At 44.5% G+C, this 27,697-nt stretch overlaps 2 protein-coding genes across 5 annotated transcripts in view; both read right to left on the reverse strand.

Moving 5' to 3' along the window:
• Positions 1 to 7,584: 7,584 nt before the first annotated feature.
• Positions 7,585 to 9,236, reverse strand: atp5pf (ATP synthase peripheral stalk subunit F6). Its single transcript, XM_079186058.1, has 4 exons — positions 9,167 to 9,236; positions 8,515 to 8,684; positions 7,873 to 7,997; positions 7,585 to 7,689 (listed from the first exon to the last, which is right to left on the reverse strand). The coding sequence occupies exons 2-4, from the start codon at positions 8,682 to 8,684 to the stop codon at positions 7,661 to 7,663; spliced, it is 324 nt and encodes a 107-aa protein (XP_079042184.1). The 5' UTR covers positions 9,167 to 9,236; the 3' UTR covers positions 7,585 to 7,660.
• A 647-nt stretch (positions 9,237 to 9,883) lies between these two features.
• The window catches only part of appa (amyloid beta (A4) precursor protein a), a 28,857-nt gene continuing 11,043 nt past the window's right edge, over positions 9,884 to 27,697 (reverse strand). Inside the window, exons 2-18 of one of the 4 annotated variants that reach the window (XM_079185859.1) lie at positions 24,852 to 25,019; positions 22,949 to 23,078; positions 22,707 to 22,819; positions 22,389 to 22,579; positions 22,009 to 22,060; positions 21,732 to 21,945; positions 20,664 to 20,831; positions 18,018 to 18,151; positions 16,925 to 16,999; positions 16,675 to 16,833; positions 16,430 to 16,558; positions 16,235 to 16,334; positions 15,226 to 15,438; positions 15,079 to 15,132; positions 14,558 to 14,649; positions 12,973 to 13,119; positions 9,884 to 12,441 (exon numbers count right to left, since the gene is read on the reverse strand). In XM_079185859.1, coding sequence (XP_079041985.1) covers positions 12,340 to 12,441; positions 12,973 to 13,119; positions 14,558 to 14,649; positions 15,079 to 15,132; positions 15,226 to 15,438; positions 16,235 to 16,334; positions 16,430 to 16,558; positions 16,675 to 16,833; positions 16,925 to 16,999; positions 18,018 to 18,151; positions 20,664 to 20,831; positions 21,732 to 21,945; positions 22,009 to 22,060; positions 22,389 to 22,579; positions 22,707 to 22,819; positions 22,949 to 23,078; positions 24,852 to 25,019 — 2,241 coding nt within the window. In that variant the 3' untranslated portion in view covers positions 9,884 to 12,339. Of the gene's footprint in view, positions 12,442 to 12,972; positions 13,120 to 14,557; positions 14,650 to 15,078; positions 15,133 to 15,225; positions 15,439 to 16,234; positions 16,335 to 16,429; positions 16,559 to 16,674; positions 16,834 to 16,924; positions 17,000 to 18,017; positions 18,152 to 20,663; positions 20,832 to 21,731; positions 22,061 to 22,388; positions 22,580 to 22,706; positions 22,820 to 22,948; positions 23,079 to 24,851; positions 25,020 to 27,697 lie in introns of all 4 variants that reach the window. The other 3 variants (XM_079185858.1, XM_079185857.1, XM_079185860.1) reach the window with 3 other exon arrangements.

A 27,697-nucleotide genomic window follows, 5' to 3' on the forward strand; every position in this document is an offset into this window, starting at 1 on the left:
TAGCATGTCGAAAAAAGTCAAAAACAGTCATAGTATAGCATGTCGAAAAAAGTCAAAAACAGTTATAGTATAGCATGTCGAAAAAAGTCAAAAACAGTCATAGTATAGCATGTCGAAAAACAGTCATAGTATAGCATGTCGAAAAAAGTCAAAAACAGTCATAGTATAGCATGTCAAAAACAGTCAAAAACAGTCATAAACAGTCATAAACAGTCAAAAACAGTCATAGTATAGCATGTCGAAAAAAGTCAAAAACAGTCGAAAACAGTCATAGTATAGCATGTTGAAAAAAGTCAAAAACAGTCATAGTATAGCATGTCGAAAAAAGTCAAAAACAGTCATAGTATAGCATGTCGAAAAAAGTCAAAAACAGTCATAGTATAGTATGTTGAAAAAAGTCAAAAACAGTTATAGTATAGCATGTCGAAAAAAGTCAAAAACAGTCATAGCACTGGAGCCGCTTTAGCAGATACTGTGTAAAACGAAAATAGACACATGAAGAAATGTGTCTTTTTCACAATAATTAGCATTTTAGTCAGTTTAAAAAGTCAAAAACAGTCATAGCATGTCAAAAACACTCATAGTATAGCATGTCGAAAAACAGTCATAGTATAGCATGTCGAAAAAAGTCAAAAACAGTCATAGTATAGCATGTCAAAAACAGTCAAAAACAGTCAAAAACAGTCATAGTATAGCATGTCGAAAAACAGTCATAGTATAGCATGTCGAAAAAAGTCAAAAACAGTCATAGTATAGCATGTCGAAAAAAGTCAAAAACAGCCATAGTATAGCATGTCGAAAAATGTTATAATAAAGTCATAGTATAGCATGTCGAAAAATAAATAAATATAGTCATAATATACTTTGCCATAAAAATGTACTGATATAAAACGTTGATAACCTTTGTTGTAGTAGTCATACTTGTATGTGAATGGTTGTGTGTCTGTAATGTGTTTTCTTTGCATCTCTGTCCTTCAGAAAACGCTAGCGGAGCAGCTGGAGAACCTCAGGGAGGCTCGTGAGAAGCAGCTCAGCTGTCCCAGATCTCAGACAGAGGAAGCTGTAAGTATATTTACGAATACGAATAAAGTTTGCACTCATGAAAACGTTGATAACCGTTGTTGTATTTATTGTTGTAGTATTAGTAATAATAATACATGTATGTGATGCATTTTATAATGTTGTCTTCTCTTCTCCTCAGATGAGTGCAGACCAGACCTGAGGACGACGGGGTTTCTGCTGCTGTGCGGTTACTCTGAGATCTAAAATGAGAGAGTGGGGGGTGGTTCAAAAGTTGAAAATTTGCTGTGCAGCTGACTTTTTAATAAACAAAACTTCCATAACCCTCTCCGTTCACTTCTCTGAAAACCCGGGAGGAGACGGACGTCTCGACTCAACCGGGGTAGTGGACATTGACGTCCTCACACAGGTGAGGAGCGAACCCGGGAACCTAGGATCCAAACCGGGAACTGTGTCACAACACCATCAAGTCACTCACGCTTTGAACTGTTCTCTTGGTATATTTGACTTCTGCCTTTGGCTGTTAGACCTCAAAAGCCACTGCACCACATAAGGATTGAACCCACAAACTCCTGTCTTCTAAGCAGTCGTCCATCACCTCACGCTATCTGATCTGTCACTCATGTGTGTTTCATTGCATATTTGTCTCCTCTGTTTTGACTGGTTGACCTAAACATGTAACGCACTACTGAAGGTACAAACTCATAACCTCCAGTAACTCATAACCCAGCCTCACTTGCGTCAAGTCGTACATCTTCATAGAATATTTAACTTCCTCATCTTTGCTGTTGGACTTTATAATTCACCGCACCCCGGGATCGAGCCCACAACCTCCAGACTCCTGATCAGTCCTCTATCACCCTGAGCCATCGGATCTGACACGCCGACCTGCTGCAGCGTCACACATTCTTCTGCAAAAATAAACTATCACTCTTCTCTATAAAGCTGCTTCAGCTTTGTTGTCAGTGTTTCACGTGTGGAGGAAACAGACTGGACCTTCCTGAAACACAGTTAGGGTTTCATCCTTTCACCTCATGTTGTCACGCACCACTTGTGTCGGAAGTTTCACTCAAAAATCTCTGCACCTCACAAGGAGCGAGCTCATGAACTCAGGTCTTCTGAGCAGTCTGCTAACTGACTGAGCTGTTTGGTCACACCACCTTCACGCAGCTCTGAAACACAGAAAACCTCTGAAAAAAACTAACATTTAAGCTACTTTCCAACAATGAGAGATTGTTCTGCACATTTACAAATAAAACACCAGCTCACATTATGAGTCATCTTCAGTTGTGGTGTCTCTAATCGGTGGTGGAAACAGACCGGACCTTCCTGAACCTGAGTCTGGATTCGGTCCCTTCTCCTCAGGGTGCCACGCGTCACTCACTGTCAGCTACTTTTCTCGGTGAGCTATCCCTGAAGCTCGAGGCCCGTTTGTTCTGGGCTTTGTTCTCCACACTGCTGCTATATGAGCTTCTTCAAATCACACTTCCAGACCGCGAGTCGAGAACCGGGCAGCATGAGAAAACCAGGAATCCTTACCGCTTGACCATCTATGACGTTTTTAACGCTAATGATAACCTATACTAAGTAAACGATGTGAAACATGCAAACATTTAAAGAAACACAAGGTTTGATAAAATACAACATTATATACACAGTTAGTAAGAATACATATTTTAAAATAATAATTTAGATGTTAATATTGGATGTTTAAGACATACTATACTGTAAGTTTAGTATACTTACTATTGTTTACTTAGGATTAAAAACGTCATAGATGGTCAAGCGGTAAGGATTCCTGGTTTTCTCATGCTGCCCGGTTCTCGACTCGCGGTCTGGAAGTTTGATTTGAAGAAGCTCATATAGCAGCAGTGTGGAGAACAAAGCCCAGAACAAACGGGCCTCGAGCTTCAGGGATAGCTCACCGAGATAAGCAGCTGACAGTGAGTGACGCGTGGCACCCTGAGGAGAAGGGATCAAATCCAGACTCTGGTTCAGGAAGGTCCGGTCTGTTTCCACCACCGATTAGAGACACCACAACTGAAGATGACTCATAATGTGATCTGGTGTTTTATTTGTAAATGTGCAGAACAATCTCTCATTGTTGGAAAGTAGCTTAAATGTTAGTTTTTTTCAGAGGTTTTCTGTGTTTCAGAGCTGAGTGAAGGCGGTGTGACCAAACAGCTCAGTCAGTTAGCAGACTGCTCAGAAGACCTGAGTTCATGAGCTCGCTCCTTGTGAGGTGCAGAGATTTTTGAGTGAAAGTTCCGACACAAGTGGTGCGTGACAACATGAGGTGAAAGGATGAAACCCTAACTGTGTTTCAGGAAGGTCCAGTCTGTTTCCTCCACACATGTGAAACACTGACAACAAAACTGAAGCAGCTTTATAGAGAAGAGTGATAGTTTATTTTTGCAGAAGAAAGTGTGACGCTGCAGCAGGTCGGCGTGTCAGATCCGATGGCTCAGGGTGATAGAGGACTGATCAGGAGTCTGGAGGTTGTGGGCTCGATCCCGGGGTGCGGTGAATTTTAAAGTCCAACAGCAAAGATGAGGAAGTTAAATATTCTATGAAGATGTACGACTTGACGCAAGTGAGGCTGGGTTATGAGTGACTGGAGGTTATGAGTTTGTACCTTCAGTAGTGCCTTACATGTTTAGGTCAACCAGTCAAAACAGAGGAGACAAATATGCAATGAAACACACATGAGTGTCAGATCAGATAGCGTGAGGTGATGGACGACTGGTTAGAAGACAGGAGGTTGTGGGTTCAATCCTTATGTGGTGCAGTGGCTTTTGAGGTCTAACAGCCAAAGGCAGAAGTCAAATATACCAAGAGAACAGTTCAAAGCGGGAGAGACTTGATGGTGTGGTTACACAGTTCCCGGTTTGAATCGCAGGGTTCCCGGGTTCGCTCCTCACCTGTGTGAGGACGTCAATGTCCAGTACCCCGGTTGAGTCGAGGCGTCCGTCTCCTCCCGGGTTTTCAGAGAAGTGAATGGAGAGGGTTATGGAAGTTTTGTTTATTAAAAAGTGTTGTTGTTGTGGTGGTTGTGGTTGTGGTTGTGGTTGTGGTTGTGGTTGTGGTTGTGGTTGTGGTTGTGGTGGTGGTTGTGGTTGTGGTGGTGGTTGTTGTTGTGGTTGTTGTGGTGGTGGTTGTTGTGGTGGTGGTTGTGGTTGTGGTTGTGGTTGTTGTGGTGTTGTGTTGTTGTTTGTGTAGTTGTTGTGTTGTGTGTGTAGTTGTTGTGTTGAGTGCAGACTTTCCAGACCAGACCTGAGGACGACTGGGTTTCTGCTCTTCATCCACGTCGTCGTCGTCGTCTTCTGCTGCTGCGCGGTTACTGTGTAACCACACCATCACTCACGCTTTGAACTGTTCTCTTGGTATATTTGACTTCTTCCTTTGGCTGTTAGACCTCAAAAGCCACTGCACCACATAAGGATTGAACCCACAACCTCCTGTCTTCTAACCAGTCGTCCATCACCTCACGCTATCTGATCTGACACTCATGTGTGTTTCATTGCATATTTGTCTCCTCTGTTTTGACTGGTTGACCTAAACATGTAACAGTCAGTCAAAAACACTCAAAGTATAGTATGTCGAAAAATTTTCAAAACAGTCATAGTATAGCATGTCGAAAAAAGTCAAAAACAGTCATAGTATAGCATGTCGAAAAATAAATAAATAAAGTCATAGTATAGCATGTTGAAAAATAAACAAATAAAGTCATAGTATAGCATGTCGAAAAATAAATAAATAAAGTCATAGTATAGCATGTCAAAAGCACTCATAGTATAGCATGTCGAAAAATGTTAAAAACAGTCATAGTATAGCATGTCGAAAAATGTTTAAAACAGTCATAGTATAGCATTTCAAGAACACTCATAGTATAGCATGTCAAAAACACTCATAGTATAGCATGTCAAAAACACTCATAGTATAGCATGTCGAAAAATGTTAAAAACAGTCATAGTATAGCATGTCGAAAAATGTTTAAAACAGTCATAGTATAGCATTTCAAGAACACTCATAGTATAGCATGTCAAAAACACTCATAGTATAGCATGTCGAAAAATGTTAAAAACAGTCATAGTATAGCATGTCAAAAACAGTCATAGTATAGCATGTCAAAAACACTCATAGTATAGTATGTCGAAAAAAGTCAAAAACAGTCATAGTATAGCATGTCAAAAACAGTCATAGTATAGTATGTCGAAAAAAGTCAAAAACAGTCATAGTATAGCATGTCAAAAACAGTCATAGTATAGCATGTCGAAAACAGTCAAAAACAGTCATAGTATAGCATGTCGAAAAACAGTCATAGTATAGCATGTCGAAAAACAGTCATAGTATAGCATGTCAAAAACAGTCATAGTATAGCATGTCAAAAACACTCATAGTATAGCATGTCAAAAACAGTCATAGTATAGCATGTCGAAAAATGTTTAAAACAGTCATAGTATAGCATTTCAAGAACACTCATAGTATAGCATGTCAAAAACACTCATAGTATAGCATGTCGAAAAATGTTAAAAACAGTCATAGTATAGCATGTCAAAAACAGTCATAGTATAGCATGTCAAAAACACTCATAGTATAGTATGTCGAAAAAAGTCAAAAACAGTCATAGTATAGCATGTCAAAAACAGTCATAGTATAGCCTGTCGAAAAATGTTAAAAACAGTCATAGTATAGCATGTCAAAAACACTCATAGTATAGTATGTCGAAAACACTCATAGTATAGCATGTCAAAAACACTCATAGTATAGCATGTCGAAAAATGTTAAAAACAGTCATAGTATAGCATGTCGAAAAATGTTTAAAACAGTCATAGTATAGCATTTCAAGAACACTCATAGTATAGCATGTCAAAAACACTCATAGTATAGCATGTCAAAAACACTCATAGTATAGCATGTCGAAAAATGTTAAAAACAGTCATAGTATAGCATGTCAAAAACAGTCATAGTATAGCATGTCAAAAACACTCATAGTATAGTATGTCGAAAAAAGTCAAAAACAGTCATAGTATAGCATGTCAAAAACAGTCATAGTATAGCCTGTCGAAAAATGTTAAAAACAGTCATAGTATAGCATGTCAAAAACACTCATAGTATAGTATGTCGAAAACACTCATAGTATAGCATGTCAAAAACACTCATAGTATAGCATGTCGAAAAATGTTAAAAACAGTCATAGTATAGCATGTCGAAAAATGTTTAAAACAGTCATAGTATAGCATTTCAAGAACACTCATAGTATAGCATGTCAAAAACACTCATAGTATAGCATGTCGAAAAATGTTAAAAACAGTCATAGTATAGCATGTCAAAAACAGTCATAGTATAGCATGTCAAAAACACTCATAGTATAGTATGTCGAAAAAAGTCAAAAATAGTCATAGTATAGCATGTCAAAAACAGTCATAGTATAGCCTGTCGAAAAATGTTAAAAACAGTCATAGTATAGTATGTCAAAAACACTCATAGTATAGTATGTCGAAAAAAGTCAAAAACAGTCACAGTATAGCATGTCGAAAAATGTTAAAAACAGTCATAGTATAGCATGTCAAAAACACTCATAGTATAGTATGTCGAAAAAAGTCAAAAACAGTCATAGTATAGCATGTCGAAAAACAGTCATAGCATAGCATGTCGAAAAACAGTCATAGTATAGCATGTCAAAAACAGTCATAGTATAGCATGTCAAAAACAGTCATAGTATAGCATGTCAAAAACAGTCATAGTATAGCATGTCAAAAACAGTCATAGTATAGCATGTCAAAAACAGTCATAGTATAGCATGTCGAAAAAAGTCAAAAACAGTCATAGTATAGCATGTCGAAAAACAGTCATAGTATAGCATGTCGAAAAACAGTCATAGTATAGCATGTCAAAAACAGTCATAGTATACCATGTCGAAAAATAAATAAATAAAGTCATAGTATAGCATGTCGAAAAATGTTATAATAAAGTCATAGTATAGCATGTTGGAAAAATGTTATAATAAAGTCATAGTATAGCATGTTGAAAAATAAATAAATAAAGTCAAAGTATTATATATAGTTTGCCATAATAATGTCAAACAGGAGGTCTGGTGTTCACTCTGTCTGTGGGAACTCTGGAGGAGTCTCCAGAGTCCAGGTTTGTCCAAATCCTGCATATTTGTATCAATTCTCCACTTTCCTGTGTTAATGCTAACTAACTATACATTATTGTTGAATGGTTTCTACTACTGACTGTGTAGACTTTTTTCCAGTTATAATTTAAGCATCACACAAAAGTATAGACAGAAATTGAATATTTGATTTTATCCATATTCATACAACAGAGTGATAGTATGTGGTAACCATCAGGGGCAGCTTAAAAGGTACAATATACAGGAGTGGGTGCATTAATATAGCAACAGACTGTGACAACACCGCCGTGGAAGCGAAGCACCCACCCTACGGTTAGCGCTGTTAGCACAGTTACCTCAGCCGTCGGCCATGTTGAGCGTCCTTCGGAGGCAATAGATGAACTCCAAATCTCATACCAAGTACCTTTAATTGACAACCAGTGTAACATGGTTCAACTCATTATCTTTTTATTAAATACAACACATGTGTGACATGTAGGAGATATACAACATGGACAGCATTCACTTGGCCGCTTCTTCAAGCTTGGGCTCTGTAAAAAAACAAAGAACCGTTAGTGATAGAAATCTCTGAATGTCACGTATTTAAAAACAGTCAAGTCATTTTAAGCATTTTATTGTAATTTCAAAGCTGTGGCCGATCACAATTCATGATTTTACCCACTCACTCACTCACTCACGGTACACAATGTAAACCAACATAAGCTCAAACTAACCTGTGAATGTGATAGTAGGGAACTTGGCGAGGTCTCCTCCGCCATAGAGCCTCTGCAGTTTGGTTACCTCTTCGGACACGTTCTTCTGGTAAGCTGGTCCGGCTTCCACAATGCCACCCGAAGACCTGCGGTGAGCCAAGGCATCACATAATATTCAATAGATGAGCGTGACGGCGATGATGGAGAAGTAAATGCAGAAAGCAGCAAGGACTGAAATTCAAACGGCATGCTGAAGAAGCCAAAAAAGTAGCTTTTGTCATTTTTTTTTTAAGGCTAAACTCTGAGTGTCTATCTTTTAGGGATGCCGCAAGAGAATGACTGATTAAGATGTGGTTGGTATGTTGTGGATGTTGAGCTCCTCATGTCCAGCCAGTGGCTTCTTCAGCGAATATGCAGCTGGTTACTGCAGTCAGAGATTGACCACAAATGACCCGACACAATATATAGCTGGCGCAAAATTGATGCAACACAGGGGATAAAAATCGGCCACTGCCATCGGCGAATGTACCTTATTTGCCGATGGCAGCCAACATGGCGAATATCGACAAAACGATTCATCCCTACTGTCCTCATATCTGGACTCTGATCAGTCCAACAACGGACATGTGGGTATTTGACAAGAGTTATACATCATCTACTGACTTGCTCTTGGTTTTGTAGTCCCGGATCTTGTCCAGGAACAGCTTCTGGATCGGGTCGAGGTCCTTGGTCCGGTTGAAGAGGACCGCAGAGAGCCCGATGTTCCTGCGCAGGGTCAGGCTCACGGCGGAGCGCAGCACGGAGGACAGCTGGAATAAACGGTGAAGCGCCATCTGAAGGAACAAGAATGCCCAACAGTTACGTTACGTTGTTATCTGGACAACGAGCTGTGCCGTTGGTTAGCTGGAGCAAATAATCGTTAAGCGCTAGCATTGCTAACGTTCGATGAGCTGCCGTCGTACCTAGCTAACTATAGCTGAATGACTTTGAATTGGCTAACATTACATACTTAACATGTGCCACGTTATATTGTTACTTATAATACTGAAACAAATATTTAGTTGTTTCAACACCATCGTGCAAAGTTCATTCTAGCAGCTAGCTAAAGATATTGTTTGCGTCAATCACACACCTGCTAATGCTAACATGCTAAGATAGCTTTAGCTTTCAAGTGTCCTAAGTAGTCTGCAGTAAGCCATGCTAACGTAACACTCACTAAAGATAACATTTATTCATCAGTATGTACAGTTATGACAAATAGGGCACAGTTACATGTTTAATTGCATTTGTTTTAAACCTCAGTAACGTTACTCACCTTGGGTTTGACACTTTCAGTACACGATCCAAGTGTAGATGGATGACCGCGGTGGATTGTGGGTGTTGTGGCATTCGTGGACGTCAACATGGCGCCTCCTTTGCGCAGCGCTGCGCATATATAGGTTGACCTCACATGACACCAAATTATCCCAAATCGACCAGAGCGGAATATGCAAATAAAAACCATTGAATTTAAATAATTGTTTTACAACATCTGTTGCTGTTTGACTTGTGATAATCACACCATAAGGCACAATGTAGTATGGGCATTTCATTAACCTCGGGAACATATAATCTTCTACTTTTTATTTAGACTTTTCCCACTGCTATTGTAGTTTTTACTTTTACTGTATGTAATTTCACCATGGCTAAGGTCAGGCACCCCAATCTAAAGAGTGTGGATGCGGTCGACCTAAATCATAGATTTGACTTCAGTTTAATGCAAAGTAATTTAACTTTAGGCAAGAATACCTGGGTTCATCTGTGTCATGAAGCCCTCTGATGTGTCCATGAGCAACACACTGAATCCCGGTCAGCTCCAGTGTGCGGTTTTATGTCTGAGACTGACCTCTCCTCTCCTTCAGAGTATCATTTTTCACATTGACACCTTTCCAATTATTAATACTAAAGATCTAGACATCAAAGTATTAGAATAAAACAGGACGCACGAAGAAAGCTGGTGTGCGTTAAACATCAAAAACACAACGACACAGCATTTGTATGTACATTCAAAACTTTATTATGGAATACAGTGTAGAAAGCGTTTTCCCAGTCAATGCAAATGGCCTGCACAATATTACACAGCGGAAATCGAAACCAATATTTAACCCACAGAAAAAAAAAAAAGATAGAAAGAAAATCCTGCTTCCTCTTCTACTCTACTGCCCTCTGTTGGGCTTCTAATGAGCACACTCTGAAAACCAAGGACCCACCCCACTGCAGCCTCCATATGAACACCATTTCCTCACAGATCTTACTCGCCATTAAATGTATTCAGAGTGAGAGGTGACTGTATTTATTTCCATGTAACGTTGGGATGGTGACAAACCATTAACATGAGCTGACTGAATGAAGACGAACGGGAGACTCATATTTCATCCCTGCTTTCACATCGCTGCCCCCTGACTCGCTTGCGGCTCTCTCAATGGTGAACGCCGACCATCTAGATACAGGCGACGGCGCACTGCCTCCCGAGGAGTCAAGTGTGCGTTGATGGCGGAGAGGTGAGCAGCATGCCTGGAGGGAAAGGAAGGCAAAGGAGGGAGGGGAAAGGAGGTGCTGGGGAGGGAAAATCCATTACAGGCTGGCTGGCTATCCATCTGGAACTGCAAGTCATTTCCTCTCTACCTTGCCCTCTCTTTCCTCCTCCTCCTCCTCCTCCTCCTCTCAGCACTCCACTTGTTCTACCAGCAAAATGATTACCAAACCAAAAAATAGACCGTCGGCTTACAACTGGACGAAACACCAGACTGAGAATGAGAAAACATACACGCAGAGATAATCCTAACCCATCCCCCATGCCGGATGCCTCCCATTTTTTTCATTTCCTTTCCCGCTCCCTGTAACCTTCACGCCCACAACATGCCCTTTTCCAGAAACAAAGCAACATGAAATCAAATAAAAAGCAAAAGAAATAATAGATATATTTATATATAAGGGGGTGATTTCTGAGAGCCCCCTATGCATGAGGATTTTTAACACAATATATTTCAGTGAATGAGAATAATATACAAACAGAGATGAAGCCAGCCCCCCTCCTGTAGCTCCAGGAACGTAGCGTGGTTTTAAAAAAGAAAAGAAAATAAGAAAGAAAAGACATGAGGAACACACTTAAATTCCAAAATCACAGATCTCTTTTAAATGTGTATTTTACATGATATCAAAGCAGAGCCCGTTCATCTAGATTTATATATATTTTTTTCCATTGTTTGAAGTCACGTGACCACGAGAAGATACTAAATGTACAATCTTGCTAGAATGACAATCTATACGTGAGAAAGGATCTCAAGAGAGAGCAGCGTTAAGATCTTGGTTTGTTTTTTTTTGTGTTTTTTTTCCTCCAAATCCTGTTGTCATTGTTGTCATGCACTACATAGGAACAGCTAAGACTTCAGCATTACTTCAGTAACATTACACGCAATTTAAAAAAAGGACTTTACATCGGTTGACTTTTTTTTCTTTTTTTTCTCTCTCCTCCGTTTTCATTCTTTTTTGAAAAAAAACCTTGAAACGAAAAGAGAAAAAACTCTAAAATAAAAACAGCTCATTCAGAATACATAGTTATTACCGTCGTCATCAACATATTCATTATCATCAGCATCTCCAAATATCCTTAAGAGCCTCGTGTGACTTAACACAGCGCAGCTATCGTAAGAATGCCTAAAGAAAAGAGGATGGAGGGGAGGGATAGAGGGGAGGGAGGGAGGAGGGAGGAGGGAGGGGGTACTCCAGTGTAGACTGTACACAGTAGTGCAGTAGTGGTGCAGTTAGTGGGGAAACAATGGGCTTCATTTAGAACAATTCATTGCCCGATTTAGGCCTACTTTCATCATATAATCATTACAAAGAATATGATAGAAACAAATGAATATGTCCAAAGTTTGAATCATGATTTCTGCAACCAATTTTTGTCAATGAGGCCCAGGGTCAGCGTGCGCCTAAAATCCCACTGATCCAGTGGTCAGATTTGCCTACACAAGTCCACACCGAAAACTGTCCCACGGCAAAAAAAGAAAGAAAAAAAAACCCGACTATGCACTGGCCCTGAATTCAGCGTGGAGAGAAAGCGCTTCTTTCCCCGGAGAGAGGGTTTGTTTCAAAGCGCTGGGCGGGGCCTTTCTCTCTTTCCGTTATGTCAGCAGGCCCAGACGGAGCAACGTGTAAAAACGCCTTCTTTAATTAAAAGGCGTCTCGCTCCGATAAAGTGAACTGGCTTGGCCACAGCGTCCGCCCAGGCAGAAATGAAAGCAAACCCCCCCCGGCTACAAGTCGCTCCAGGCATGGTCGTAACCGACTATTTCAGTCACTCAATGATCTAAGACACACTGCCTTGTGGAGATGTTGGGGTTATTCGAGGAGGGGGTGGGGGAGGTTTGGGAAGGGATGGGAGGGGAAGGGAGGGGAGGGGTTTGATGTGTGGGAGGAGATGTCTGTGTACACGTGACAGTCTCCTCAGTTCTGCATCTGCTCGAAGAACTTGTAGGTCGGGTTCTCGTAGCCGTTCTGCTGCATCTTAGACAGGTGGCGCTCCTCGGGTGTGACGGCAGCGTCCACCTGGAGGGGAGCCAGAGAGAGAGGGTGGGGGGGAGGTTAAACACACACACACACACACACACATACACAATGTGGTGTTTACAAATGTAAAGACAAACTACATTTTTAAGACCTTTTTAATGCCTCATTGGAAGAGTAATCGGCAAAAATAAAGAAACACGGCCGCCATAACCACCGCATTTTTTAAAAATTAAACGGCTAATGGAAGTTCTGGAGTGATAAATGAGGATACTTAGAAAAAAGAGGCAGGAAATTAATTGTTAACTGGCATTAATCCCCTCAAATTTAGTGAGCAGAGTGTACAATACCATCCCAACTCCACATTCGACTCTGACAACACCTGTACACCCGATTCATACATCCACAAATACACACATTCATTACCGAGGAGCAGCATGTGCACAGCAATCACCCCCCCACACACCAGATTGACGGCGTCTAGAACAGCTTGTGTGCGCACACACACACACACACACACACACACACACACACACACACACACGCACACACGCGGGGTCAGCCGCTTCCCACCTCGATGACTCCGTGGTGGATGGAGGTGTACTGCTTCTTCCTCAGCATCACCAAGGTGATGACGATCACGGTTGCTATGACGACGCCTCCGACCATCAGGCCGATGATGGCGCCCTTGTTGGAGCCCACGTCCTCGGCGAAGAAGACCTGCGGGGAGTCGAAGGACACCACCTGATCGGAAACCGGCGCGATGGTTTTTCATAGACCTTCAATGCACACCAAGGACTCTCATCGTGCACCGTGGACATTATGCGCTATTGTGTGCTTGTGACACTGCTGAGTAGCGAGTGCGGCGTCAGCGCAGCAGGCCTGAGAGTTAATTGTGCTCAGATGGTTTGCATGTTACGTCTCCCAGAGATCCAATGTGCTTTGAGTCGCCGCGTCTAGTTTCATTCCACCATCTTTGAATACCACTGAAGGAGGAGAATGCTGCCGGCATTCAGAGTTACAGCCCATTTACTGCTGTTTTCGTCTACCCAAAGCATTTTGCAGTGCATGCTGTGCATAATTACCAGTACATTTCCCGAAAATGTACCTGTGTTTGTCATTAGAGAGGCAAATTTAGCTCGAAAACAACTGACGGGGAACAAAGACGCAACACATAAGAGCACATCGACAGTCTGTAAGGTGACTTGTTTTTGAGAGGGGGTTTTTTTTCATGGTGGAGAATTTTGGCTGTTAGGTGATTTACAGGAAGCAGAGCACACCATAAAGCGACACTGATGCAGTATGACTCAGCTCCAACACAATACTAAGACACGTGATTAAAAAATAAAAAGCAAATGAAGGCTTCAGCTCCTCTGTCATGGATTACGCTGCTCCGTGGGAATAAATAGAAGCAAATGGCAGCTTCTGAAGGGAGGAAAACAACCTATGCGGACGCCAGCAGGGATAATGGGACGGAAGCCTTCGCCACCGCCACTAAACTGCAGATAATCTGACAAAAACACAGCTCGACTTCGAAGCGCTGCTACCTCTGCTGGTGTCAAACACTGCAGCGAGTGTGGACTTAATTTCAGGCTGGCGAGCCTCCTCCAGAGGACTCCTGCAGAGCGCTGATTGGGGTTACGGCGAATATCAAATGAAGGAGCTGACTCAAGGAGAGCAGCCTGACGCACGCCGGCTGCTCGAATGCAAGAAATGTGATATGTAATAAAATGCAGGGATTAAAGAGATTAAAGCCTTTAGGTGAGAAGAATAAGGTACGCGGATTTGGATTTGACAGAGGACGGAGTGAGGTTTTTTGTGCTGGCGTTACAATACTGGATGAGATTAATGAATGAATGCAGAACTGGGTTAGCGCCTGGTATCGTTTTTAGCACTTATGGCTAACCACAAAAATACACGCACACACGATCAGAGGCCGGTGGAATTTAGAGAGGAGCAGAAGTGTGACGCACGCATTACCGCGGTTGTCTCCACGCCTGTGTGTGTGTGTGTGTGTACTTGCAGAAGGCAGAGTGACTGCATGTGTCCGTAAATTCACCTTCATGTGTGTGTGTGTGGTGTCCCTTCTCTCTGTCTGGTCTGCAGATACAATGGATCGGTGAATATCAAATGAGCTTGCTCCCTGTCGTGTGTTTACCAGTTTCTGGTGGTGAACTTCGTATTCGGTGCTCTGCCTGTCCTCTGTCTCCATCCGCAGCTCAGGAACAGCTTCCATCTTCATTCCAGTCACTGGCAAAGGGAAGGAAAAGGACCATCTATTATGGATGGTGACACTCGGCCGCTTTCCCCTTCTTAAACTCACTCGCTAAAGCGGGACGGACAGCCGAGTGTTGGCTGCGACAGCGGCATGAATTGAATATAGCCCATATATAGCACAGCATTAACAGCACAGTATGGACTCTGTTCCTGCGTCACAAATCTAACAACCCCGGCGAACGCCTTAATGGAGGTCAAGTGGAGTTGGCTGTGTGCAAACAATGGCGGAGCGAAGGAGAGGTAATGGAAAAATACTGTGCTGACTCTACTTCAAAGCAACCTTTTAAGAGGAGACATTACTTAACCAGAAGAAACATTTGATATTATTAGCCTGAAAGCTACTTTAACATAGCAATAATGGTGAAAGTTAATCTGAAGCGGTGTACAATAAACAGTACCAACCTGGCCGTGTGGGAATGCCTCTGTCAAGACTGGGGCGAGAGTCAACTGGCTCAACTAGAGAGAGAGCAAAAACATTTTGGGTGTCATTTTTGTTTGTCAACTTTGAACCAAAATGTAACCGACAACCCCCGGTGCTTCAGTAAGTACCCTGGTTCTCGGTGTTGGGCTGGTTGAAGCTCTCAGGGTGGACGAAGCCGACTCCCCCCAGGCCAAGTGTGTCCTCCTGGGTCAGCAGGTCGGTCTGGCCGTCCCCCATCTCCTGGTCGGGCATCAGGGCGTCGTTGCCGTAGCTCACCCTCACGTCCGTCTGCAGGTTGGCCAGCTGCTGGGCCATCTCGGTCTGCTCCTTCTGCAGAAGCTCTGGACGGAGGCAGGGAGGAAGGAAGGAAGGACAGAGGTCAGAGGACGCGAGGGAAGTGGAAGTAGACAGAGGGAAGGAAGGAAGTCTCACTTCATTTATCAAACTTCTTGTATCTTGTCAGTTAGTTTCAACATAAAATGCTCCCTATGGTGAAAATATGATTGTGTTTCTATTTATTTGTGCTTAAAGAAAATATTTTATCCAACTGTTGCTCAACCAGGAGGGACAGACGGCCTCCAAGAAATGTTATGGAACGCGGTGCTTTTTCTTCTGTGCATGTTTGTCCCGGTGTGTGTTTTGCCGAGGCAGCGCAGACTGTGACAGTCTCCGAGACAGAGACACAGATGGCTGCGTGACGCACTCAACTCCAATAAACCCAAAAACACACAGAAAACATAGCGATTGCAGAAGCGGGAGGGAGGGAGGGAGGGAGGGAGGGAGGGGATTTATCTTCCCGCGGAACAGTTTCATTTGACTCCGAACAGAAGAATTAGGCCAAATCGCTCCCATGCCCTTATCAACACAAAAAACATTGCATTTTTGGGGCGAGCTGGAATTTGGAACATTCAATCTCTCCATAACACAATCAGGACATTGTGTCTTCTAATATATCTTTCTCATGCCAGGGTCAACAGTCACATTTGTTTTGTCTTGTCTCTCTACCGACACTGCTCTCTCAGCTCAAACCACCTTTCCATCTTTCTCTTAGTTTCTACTATGAATTGGATTCTATTTTTACACACATGTCATGTTTTAGAGTGAAAAAAACGAGCGTCTTAATTGTCACAAACTCACCAACTTGGTCCTGGATGTCGTCGGCCACGCCGGGCACCTTGTAGAGAAGTCCCAGAGACTGGTTCATACGCTCCTCAATGACACGCAGGTGGGTCAGCACCTTTTATACGCACATAGACATAGGTAAATACAAAGAAAAAAACCCTTCATAATACATGGAGTAAAGTGGCAAGATGACATCATTTACAAGGCTACCTGAGGTCTGATCTGCGCGGCCTTCTTGGGATCCACCATGCGGACGTGTTCAAAGTGTTTGAGGGTGTGCTGCCTGTCCTTCTGCTCCGCACGCACATACTTCTTCAGCAGGCTGAAGACGTGGCGAGGCTGCAAAAGACAATGACGGGTGGTTAGGAGCCGGAGGAAGGACGGGGCGATATATTCATATACAACGCAATCCAAAATCAGTCAGCGTTGCCGAACGGTGTATGTATATATCGTACCCTGGGTGGGTCCTGCTGCAGCGCCGTCAGGTAGCTCTCCAGAGCCAGGCGGCGGCGGTCATTCAGCAGAGCCTCCACCCGGGCCATGTGGGTCTCCACCAGCTGCTGCCGCTCGCTGGCCGCCTCCTGCTCCAGCGCCTCCACCTTCTCCTGGAAACGCTGCACACATTGCAACATATAGGTAACATTTTCTTTCTTTAAAAAAAAAAAAAAAAGGACGCGACGCATGTCCTGTATGCGCATGCATTACCTGGATGACGGCCTTCTTGTCTGCACGGGGAAGATTCTTAGCTTCCCTCTCGGCCTCCTCCCACTCTCTCATCACCTGGGTACAGCAAATTGAACGCAACTTGTCAATCGGCTGTATCTTTGCACACGTTCGGCCACAGGTTGATTTTACACTTGAGGGAAACATCTCGTTGCTCTTTGTGGTCTTTTCACGGCTGTCCAAATGGTAGAAAATCTGACATTTTACACGGCTTTGAAAAGATAACATCTGAGCTGCAGGGGGAGGGGGGAATATCAGCTCCTTCTGGTCTGTGTAAATAACCCTTTCTGATGGAGAATGTTGAAATGGTGGAGTGTCTGCTTTTTAAATCACAGGGGGATTTACGTGCCAGGTCAAAGTGCAGTGTGACGAAGGAAGCAGAAGTCCCAAATCAACAGTTTCTGTTCCCTTTTCGGTCGGCTTCGCCCGCTCTGACTCACTGGGTGAATTCTTTAGTTCGACCCAGGCCTTTACCAAACACATGACCTCAAGAGTATCTGTAAGGATGAAGTGAACTGTGTGGAATCCGATGATACTGCGGCTGTAGCTACCCACGCAAGAAAAGCCATCTAGAGCGGTGCACATACTCTGGCAACAAAAAAAAGAAAAGAAAAGGAAAATAGCGCTTTTAGAGCCACTAGGTTGTTATTGCTCCTGTCTGGAGCTTTGAAACCGTGACATTGCTGTCGGACCATCTGGCTCTCTGCCGGAGCGCGAGCCGGTTGATTAAAGAACACAATTAAAGTTGAATTGGCTCGGTCGGCTTACCCGGGAGGGATTAAAAAAAAACAAAAAAAAAACGCACCTATTCGTTTTTACTTGACACACCCTTTCTCCCTCCACTTTCAATTGATGGGGGGAAAAAAAAAAAAAATCTTTGTCCTCTCTCTGCAACAAAGGAAATCCACCTCTCTGTTCTCCCTGCTCAGCCACCGTCACGGATTCATGTGTACACAGTGACTGCTGATGAGCTTTCAGTCTGCTGAACTATCAAAACAAACAGCAAAAACATAAAATCCTCCCTCCTCATTTATTCCCTTTCCTTCCTTCCTTCCTCTCCCCTCTCCGTCAGTACCTGGGACATCCTCTCGCGATGCTTGGCCTCCAGGCTCTCTTTGGCCTTCTGGAAGTGGGCGTGTTCGTTTTCATCAGCAGGCGTCTCCAGGTAGTGGTCCACGGCGTCGGGGGAGCTGGGCGTGGCTGTGGGTACTGCGTGAAATGGAAGTAGAGGGAGAGAAAGAGGAGGCAGGTGGATGAAAAGACTTTCTACTGCACGCTTTCACTTGGATGATCTGGGGACTGGCTCCGTGTTTTGAAAAACACAAACCACAGAGCCTGAAATGGGTTAATATAGGGTTAGTGTGAGATCAGGAGAGAAGGAAGATGAGATAGCAGCTGTAGCTGGAAGCCAGCACCCTCCAAAAAGCAATCAAATGAATGCTTCAGATGACCCGTAGTCTTTTGTAGAATAGGGACAAAACCCATCTCTCACTTATATAACTTCATTCAGAGCGTGATGCGGCTCACATGCCAAGAACACCGACGCTGGAATTTATCCTCTGGGCTCAAAAGCAGGGACTGGATTTTGGTCGACTTAGCAGCAAGAAACAGAAATGGACCACATACAGCGTGAAACCTGGATTTAAATCCGTGGAAAGTTGATTATCTTCCACAAGTATGCTATCAAGAGTGGTTGGTAGTACTCGTGTGCGTGTGTGTGTGTTTGCATGCATGCGTGAAGGTCGCACGTCATGTGAAATCGGTTATGTCTGATGAGAGCGCATGACTGCACAAGACACAACAACAACGGAGAGATGTTATTCACTTTGACCCAAGCCCGAGTGCTTTTGTTAGCCTCCATTCCTCAAAATCATTTAAAGGATCAGTTCTCCCCAATTAAGATTTCTCACTTGCCTCTCGTGGTATCATGCAGAGAGTCTGGTTATTGATGGGGTTTAGAGCGGTCTATCAATGAAGTACAACTTGTGTCCTTGTTATTTTGGATAATCCCTCAAATACACTGAATGGTTTTTTCATTGGGACTATTTATTTGGTGGAAAGTAATGAAAATTGATTGAGGTCGGTGATAATGTTCTTTTTTTTTTTTAAAGCTGCACTTTCTCACCTCCACTATACTCCGCAGAGCAGAAATCCCAAACCTAAGCACGCATGCACACACACACTATCGCACGTAAACACACACCGTGGATCAAATTAGATCACAATATACGGAGATAGCATGACTCCATTTTGCTGCAGGGCAGATCGTGCACTTCCTGTCTGAGATGCGCGTGCACACACACACACACACACACACACACACACACTCACACATATATCAAGCTAGGTCACTGAACCTTACACAACACTAAAATCAGCATCAGAGGCAAACACTTAAACCGCCTTCCGCTCCCCATCTATAACACAAAACTCCCCTCTGCGCGCAGCGCGCAACACACACACACACACACACACACACACACACACACACACACGGTAATGAAAAAAGCCAGAAGAAAAATAGGTTGGCAATCCAAGACTGAGCAACTATTTGAGATCCAATCACTTCCCTTTGTGACTGAATGATCACGCCTGGCTCATCAGCAAGTGGCGAGAAGTACTTCTCCTTTTAAAGCCTTCGTCTTTCAGAAATAACCTAAAGGCCAAATATAGCAACACGGTGTGAAAGCCATCAAGCAATCATCCCCATTTTCAGCCTCGCCACCGATAATCAATCATCACAATGTGATGCCGAAGGCGGGTATCCAGGAGCGTAATGACGCATTGATGAGTATTTCCTTACCGCTACCTAGTGAACGTGTTGCATTTTTCTAAATTGCAGCAGGGTAATTTGACATCTGATTGAAGCGAATGCAATGAATTAACCAGAACCTATATTTCCTCAGTGATGTGGAATAATGTAAGCAAGCCTGCAACACGTCAGGGATGTAAAAGGACAAGGTGCAGCGAGGGGAGGATTATTGTTAAAGAATTCCTGCATGGATGGTTTTAAAACTCATATTCACGTTAAAGAAATACATTAGTTTATGGCCATGAAACGACTGTAATCATGGAAAAGACAGCAGATGCTCTATAGGACAACAACGCTGTGCCCATGAGTGTCATTAAGCCTTTAAAGCAAACTGTCCATGAAAATGAATCCTCTGCATCGAAGCGCTGTAGTTGGAGCGTATAGCTTCTGGTGCCACGTTGCACGGCTTAATTCTAATGGAAACCTTATTCTGAAACATCAAACCTCGTCACAGAGGATTCAGAGAAGCCATGTTGTAATACAGGATTTCTTTTCATCGCTTTAATATTTCTGTCTCCAGCTCTATAAAACAAAACTCGGTCCAGTGGTCCAAACTGAAATGTACTGCAAAATGTAAATGCCTCACAAATAGAAGGAGCTGTGAGTGTGACAGTGACGGGAACAGGCAGCGTACAGACGGTCAGGTTGGCGACTTTAAGGATCCACGAGGGATTAGTCTGTTTTTAGTGCAAACACATTTATTTGTGACAGACACGGAGAGACGGCGGCGGCGGGGAAAAGGTGAGCCAGGAAGGGACCCGACAGGTAGGGAAGCGTCTAGAAGAGAAGCACGCCGTTAGTGGACAGCCGCTAGTGGACAGCTTGGAAAGACGGCGAGTAAAAAAAAGCGAGGGTGAGAGACAAACCCGGCTGCTGGGCGGGGTTTGCCGCTGTTCGGGCGGGACTTACTGACGCTGCTGCAGACAGACAGGCAGTACTCCTCTGAGTCAAAGTTATTCCTGTTGCCTCCGCAGCCGCCGTAGATAAACTGAGCACAGCGGCCCTCCTCGTGGTCAAAGTACCAGCGGGACAGCATGGCCCGGCACGGACCGGTCTCTGCATTGGCCCAGCACACATCTTGGAGGACACACACACACACACACACACACACACACACACACACACACACTTCGTCATCACTCACAAAGCAGTACACGGCCACAAAAGTCTCTTCAGCTCACCAGACACCATGTAAGTGCCTCATCGTTTTCTCGTCTGTTCACTTGTAAAATATGCCACTAAAATCCAAGGACGTATCAAAATAAAACGTTTTATGTCTCACACACACACACACACACACACACACACGCACACACACACACACACGCACACACAGTGGCATGTGAAGAAAGCCAGGTTTGAATTTACACATTTAACAATAAAGAAACAAAGCCGGAACAAGCAGTTCTGACGCTAATGGAACGTAGCTAATGAACGCTCTGGAATGATAGATGAGCGCAGTAAGAAAAATGACAGCTGGGAAATTAATTGCTGGGGAACATGAAGTTCAATTGTGTTGAGCAAAGCATAACAAATTGAGAGAGAAGCACGTTTTTGTATGTTGTACAACTAAGCTTGTTCCACCCTAATCCATATGAAAAGAAACCTGTCATCTGATTAAAGGGACAGTTCACCCCACAGTCAAAAATACATCCTCTTGCCTCTAGTGCTATTCATCCATCTACATTGTTTTGTTTAAATGGTTTTGGACTACTATAAGGGGACTATATGGTACTCTGCTTGTGGCGCTCAAATGACCCAGTTATACGAAATAATCCACGGACCTCGTCGTGAGCCGTTTCATGTAGGAACTAGTATCTACACAGATAAATAGCACTGCAGGTAAGATTGATTTGGGGTGAACTGTCCCTTTAAAAGAAGCCCTCCAGATACCCCGATTATGAAAACATAAAACGAGGTCTATTTAGAACAGAAGACGAGAACCAAAACTAGACACACGTAAGAAATGCTCCTCACCCCTGACGACCTCTTCCACAGACTCGGTGGTGGTGGTAGTGGTGGTGGTTGTCATGGCAACATTGGTGGTGGGCTCGTCGGCGTCATCGCCGTCGTCGAGCGCGTCGACGATATCGTCGTCGTCTCCCTCCTCCTCTTCCTCCACCACCTCTTCATCCTCCTCCCCGTCTCCATCCTGGTCGTTGTCCAGCGCGTCCTCTTCCTCCTCCTCTTCCTCGTCATTTTCCTCAGCCACCTCCTCCTCCTCCTCCTCCTCGTCCACGTCCTCCTCTACCACAGATGGCCTGGCTTCCTCTTGCTGCTCCGCTGGCTCCGGCTCCCGCACCATACTGGGAGAGAAAAGGGGGAGAGGGGGGGAGGGAGGGAAAGGGAGTAAGGGGACATATGGAGGAAACAAGAGCAAATGGGCGGAGGAGAGGTGACAGAGAGAGAGAGGGATGAGGAAATAAGGAAGGCAAAGAGGATGAATGTGAAGGAGGGAAGGACAAAGACTGTAAATTACAACCAACCTGCAGTTTTACTTCAAAGGAGAGAAATATATCCTAATGGCAAAGGTTCAAAATGAAAGTGGCAGTATCTCATCTGAGCGCTGATGTATTACTCTGCCGCTGCCTCATTTATCCGTGTATGCGATTGTGTGAGTGTGTGTGTGTGTACCTGTTGTCGGAGTAATCAGTCTCCGCTCCACCCCACCAGACGTCGGAATCATCAGCGTCCTGCTCGGCGCTGTCGGCGTCGCGCTCCGCCTCAGCGGGACAGCACACAAACTCCACTCCTCGGAAACGGTCGATGCCGCACGGCAACAGCATCCCGTAGTCGTGGAGATTCATGGTGCGGTCTCCGCAAGACTGCGCAGACACAGGGACGAGAAAGACACACACGCACACACACACACACACACACACGGGCAGAAGAATAGATCAGTAACTGTTCCTGCTCGTCGGTGCAGCAGCGTTGGTATCGGCGTGTGCTCACCTCCTTAGCCACGGTGTGCCAGTGCAGGTGGCTCTCACACTGGTCCATGCGCTCCTGGTGCAGGAACTTGCACTTGTCAGGAACGAGCAGGGCGTCGCTCACAAACTCTCCCACTGCAGCAAAAAAAAACCCAACAAAAACAACATCCATATTTATAATAATTCATACCCGATGGGCAGCGTAAAAGCATAACTGACTCCTTGTCTGTAGTAACTTGGAGTAAACACATATGTGGGCCTCACCCAGGCAGCGGTAGGGCACCACGATGTGGATGTGACTGCGACACTGCTTGCGTCCCTTCTTGCACCAGTTCTGGATGCTGATTGGCTGGTTGGCCTCCACCACATTGGTAATCTGGACCTCTGGGTACACCTACACACACACACACACACACACACACACACAGTATTATATTTATCGTAAACGAGACGAAGCTGAATGAGGGTATAGTTTCGTCTGCCTCCTACACACACTTACAGCTGCAATTATTTTGGACAATTTCTACTAATTTACTTTGTTACGTAACATATCCTGCTCCCTTACTTGAGGGATGTGTTTTTTCAGTTTTTTTATTGTTGCATTGCAGCTTTCCCAGGTCTCTGCTTGGCAGACTCGGCTGTGTTTACCTCCACGTTCCTCTCATGCCAATGCACGACATCTGCCTCTGCACATTATTCATAGTCGGCGTGTCATCCCTCTCCAAGCACATCGCCCCTCCGTCTTCATCGTGACACCACCCTCCTACGTTTCCGCTCCCCTCGTGCCTCTCCCAACGCAGAGGAAAATCATAATAATTCCAAAATGCCGGATCATCAAATCCCATTCTTGGTTTGGCGACACTCTCACATTTGCACGTCGACTCTTCTATTCGGCTTTGGGCAGAAAAAGTCTGGAGGTTCTCCATATCTCCATTTCTCTTTCTGATATTTGAAGTTGAACGTGTGGAAACAGTTTGAACCTGGGCCCTCAGGCTGATTCGGTGAGCATTTGTTTGTTTATCACTGGATTTGTTATCGGCGGTAACAATGGAGGACTTATCTTGCATGCTTTTCGGAGAAATCTCATTATGCATCACTTCTGCTTATCAGTAAACTCCCCTTTTTTCATTTTTTTCCCTCTTACACAGTGTATTCATGCAGGGATCACCTACAGTACACTGCTGGAATATTCCCCAAAGGAATGTGGTCTTGTGGTTGGAGTTTTGTTTTCGGCCAAACAACAACACAGAGGTTCACTGTGTTGCATGTGGTACGTTCGGTTAGCTTCACGCTGCCTAATTAAAAGCCATCCAGAGCTTTTAAAGTAAAGTCACATGGACTTAAGCAGCTTGTTTACTGAGCCGAGTTTCGGCATCATGTCATCCTGCCAAATTAGGGATTTCGGTGAATAAAAACAAATCTGCTTGCAGTTCCTGCTACCCACTCATGATGCACTTCTGTGCTCTTATATTCTCTCGAACCAGCAACAACACATTCCTCCGCTCTAATATCTATCTAATAGTTTGTGCTTTGGGTTAGTTGGTTCGGATTGTAAAGAAGACAGAAACTCATGCATTGTTTTGGTACCACCAAACACACCAAAAAATTAAACTGTAAATCTGCCAGAAAAAGAAAATGAAGATCGTCTCATCCTGCTTGCTGCACTGCTACCCGCTCAATCATTGCAATTTGCTCTAAGAGACTCAGCTTGATCGCTAAAATGTAAATGATCAGACCCAAAAAGAATCCAACTACAATGCCATGACTGTAAAAGTTTATCATCGAGGCTTATTGCGCACTCAAAAACAAACACTGGGTAATTACAGTTTGAGTATTTCATATATCGCAGCATACGTGGCCAAATGAGAGCCGTTTCCAAGGCATGTCACGCACTACAAATGATTTCAAACGGTCTGGGAGGAAATGACTTCTCTAACCCCTGCTGCAGCCTAAAAGACACCGTTTTACCGTCACACTATTATGGTTTGTTCAGTACTATCTGCACCCCTTTAGGCTTGTTACTATAATACATACATTAACGATTCATATCAGCTTTAAAAGGGTGGATTAATATGATCCTGTAATATCAGACTTAATTAATTCCACAGGGAGGGGGGGGGGGGGGGGGGGGGGGGACAAACAAGTTAGACCACTCCCACCACTTTACCTCCTGGCAGTACTGCAGGATGCCCTCCTTGGTGCCGATGCAGCTCTTGGTGCCCGAGGGGTCCGGCTCCCACTTGCCGCTCTGCACGTTGATGTGCATGTTGAGTTTGCCGCAAAACATGGCCACCTGGGGCTCTGCCAACAGACCCATAGAAACATCTGTAGGCACCTAGTGGGGGGGGGGGGGGGGGGGGGGGGGGAGAGAGACAGGCAAGGGAGAGATTTAATGAGATGTACCGCTCACGTCTTCTGGAGCACTTGCGCTGAAAAATGCAAGACGGATGCAATTAAATTTCATTACTCAGATAGAGGGGGAGGAGGGGAGATTAGCGTGTGTGATGAAAAGTTAGATGAGGTAAGCTGGTTTAAGATGAGAGGAGAGAGAGAGAGAGAGAGCGAGAGAGAGAGAGAGAGAGAGAGAGAGAGAGAGAGAGAGAAGAGGAAAGCGAGAGGAGTGTAGGAACAGATTCTCCTCCTCTCCTGATTCTATTTCACATTGTGGGTTTCATTTCTGTGCTCCTATAATCAGGCATCAGATCATCACGTTCAAGGCCTCGGTTCATGTTTGCCATCGGGTGTTGTCAAGTGTTGCCAAAGATCTCACTGAAGAACGCTAAGAGAACAGAGCGAAAAGAAGGCATGGAACGTCAAAAATCAATAGCTTTGGAGGAATAAATTGCCTCAAACAGGCCTGGAGCAATCCAATACACCCTCTATTGTTTATGATGTCCACGCACAGGCACACACACACACACACCCACTCACTCAATGTGCAATGCCATTTATGGGAAGAGTGTACATCTCTGTGCCCATGCTGGCTTTTTCGTAGACGGTTCGGTGTTTATATAACCCTCTGTTGATTCATTTTGGGGTTTGTTTCTCTCCGTCAGTGCAGCGACACAGAGAGCAAGCTGCCTGCAGGCGAGGGGAGGGTGTGTGAGCAAAACATGTGTGTGACAGAGGAAAGCCCGCCTTTGGCATGAATGTATTAATTTACGTGTTAATTTCTGTGTTGGTTTGTGTGTGTGTGTGTGCTGTCTGCCTGCATAAGGAGGTTTTGTGCTCCCGCAGGAGAGGAGGCGCAGACAAACCACTGAATGTCTGCATTGTACTGGCAAATGAGCTAGAACAAAATGGGAGGGAATACAGGAGGGGGGGGGGGGGGGGGGGGGGGGGGGGGGAGAGAAGTAGAGAGAGGGAGGGGGAGGAGAGGGACTGTCGCCATTGTGTGCTCCCTAATCTTGTTAATGGTTTTGAAGGCCCTGGCAGGCAAACAAATGTTGTTTTGTGAGACGGAGAGCATATTTTTTCCTCCAGACTTGATTCTCTCCAAAACAGCCGGGGGCATAAAGTCCTCTTCCAATCTGAGAACAGCTAAAAGGGGAAAGGGAGGGGGGGAGGGGGGGAGGGAGGGAGGGAGGGAGGCAGGGGGGCACATCGATGTAGCTCAATTTGAAGTCGAAACCTCAAGTGTTTGGATCGATTTAGCAGGCATGTATCTGGTGTATCGGGGGAAAGATAAACTCTGCCAGCTTTCATTATATTGAATTTAAAAGATATCGACAGAATTTACACACTTGGCAGAAGGAGACCAGACAGCGTTCTCTGGTTATTATACATTTTAGAGTGCACTTAATATTTTGTGCAGCCTCCATAAGTGAAGCTGTAAGGGTTGCTATGCATCCACTACCAGTAAACACAGGCTTTGTTGTCATGTATTCTAAACAGCTGATATGGAGCATATGATCCGCCGGACAAAAACACGTTTACGGCAGTCAAATGAGGATGAAAAGATCACAGATCAGCGCACAGGTCCAAAAGTTCGCAGGTCAACATGCTGCGGGAGGGAATCAGTAAATCCCGCCTCAGCTCCAACACATGGCAACTTAACACTGGTGGCAATCAGTGTTGACACCGGGCCATCTGCACCTCGTCGGGTTATTTAGAGGCTTTGCGGCTCGATTCCCACACGGCCATCTGTGAGTGAGGAGCGCCCAACGGGGGGAGCAGAGCCGATCCCGTCCCGCTCATTAACAGTTAAACCCAAGGGCGAAGTGGGAGCCTAAACTTTTCAAATAATCTTTAAAAAAAAAAAAAAGAAGAAAAGTTGTGTGCTATCTTTTAATTAATTCACTTTCCCGGTGCCCGGTTTCATTTTGACCTTATCCGCTCACCCTCTGGCCTCTCTCTGTCGCTTATTGAAAGAGATAAACCAACTTCCTCTCTGCTCGAGGCACAGGTAGTTAAATCGGAGCCAACTGCTCGCTGACATTCAAATTCTTTGTGTCGTCCTCTTTTGGCCGGCAAATCATATCCTCGCCAATCGCTCCTTCTTCTCCTTCCTGCGTCTCAGCCTTTCCACCGCTATCTCTGCACCGCTCTGTCTTCTTCTGAAGCAGGAGGAGGAGGAGGAGGAGGAGGGGATCAGCCAAGGCTTCGCTGCAAGCTTATAAATCAGAGTCCCAGGATGATGGCGGAGGCAGGAGCGGGAGGAGAAAGTGAGAGGAAGAACAATAACCACAATGGCGAGAGACGGGGAGAGATTGGAGAACAGATGAATTGGACAATAAGCCTTCGGGCTCGAGTAGAAGGTCAAGCGCTCTGTGAAACCGAAAAGGATGTTAGGGATGGAGGGCCAGGGACAGAGAGGGAGGCTGATGGAAAATCACGGGGAGGCTTTAAAATGGGAAAAGAGTGGTAATTCTGGTGTCAGAAAGAGGGATTTTTTTACGTCTCCGGTCAGTTAAGCTTGGTGCCGGCTTCGTCGACATTTCCCAAAAAGATCCTCAGTGGCAGCAACGCCACTGATTATACCGCGTGCCGAAATAATCACTGCAATCACGACGG

This window comes from Pholis gunnellus, assembly GCF_910591455.1.
Source record: "Pholis gunnellus genome assembly, chromosome: 24".
Classification (NCBI taxonomy): domain Eukaryota; kingdom Metazoa; phylum Chordata; class Actinopteri; order Perciformes; family Pholidae; genus Pholis; species Pholis gunnellus.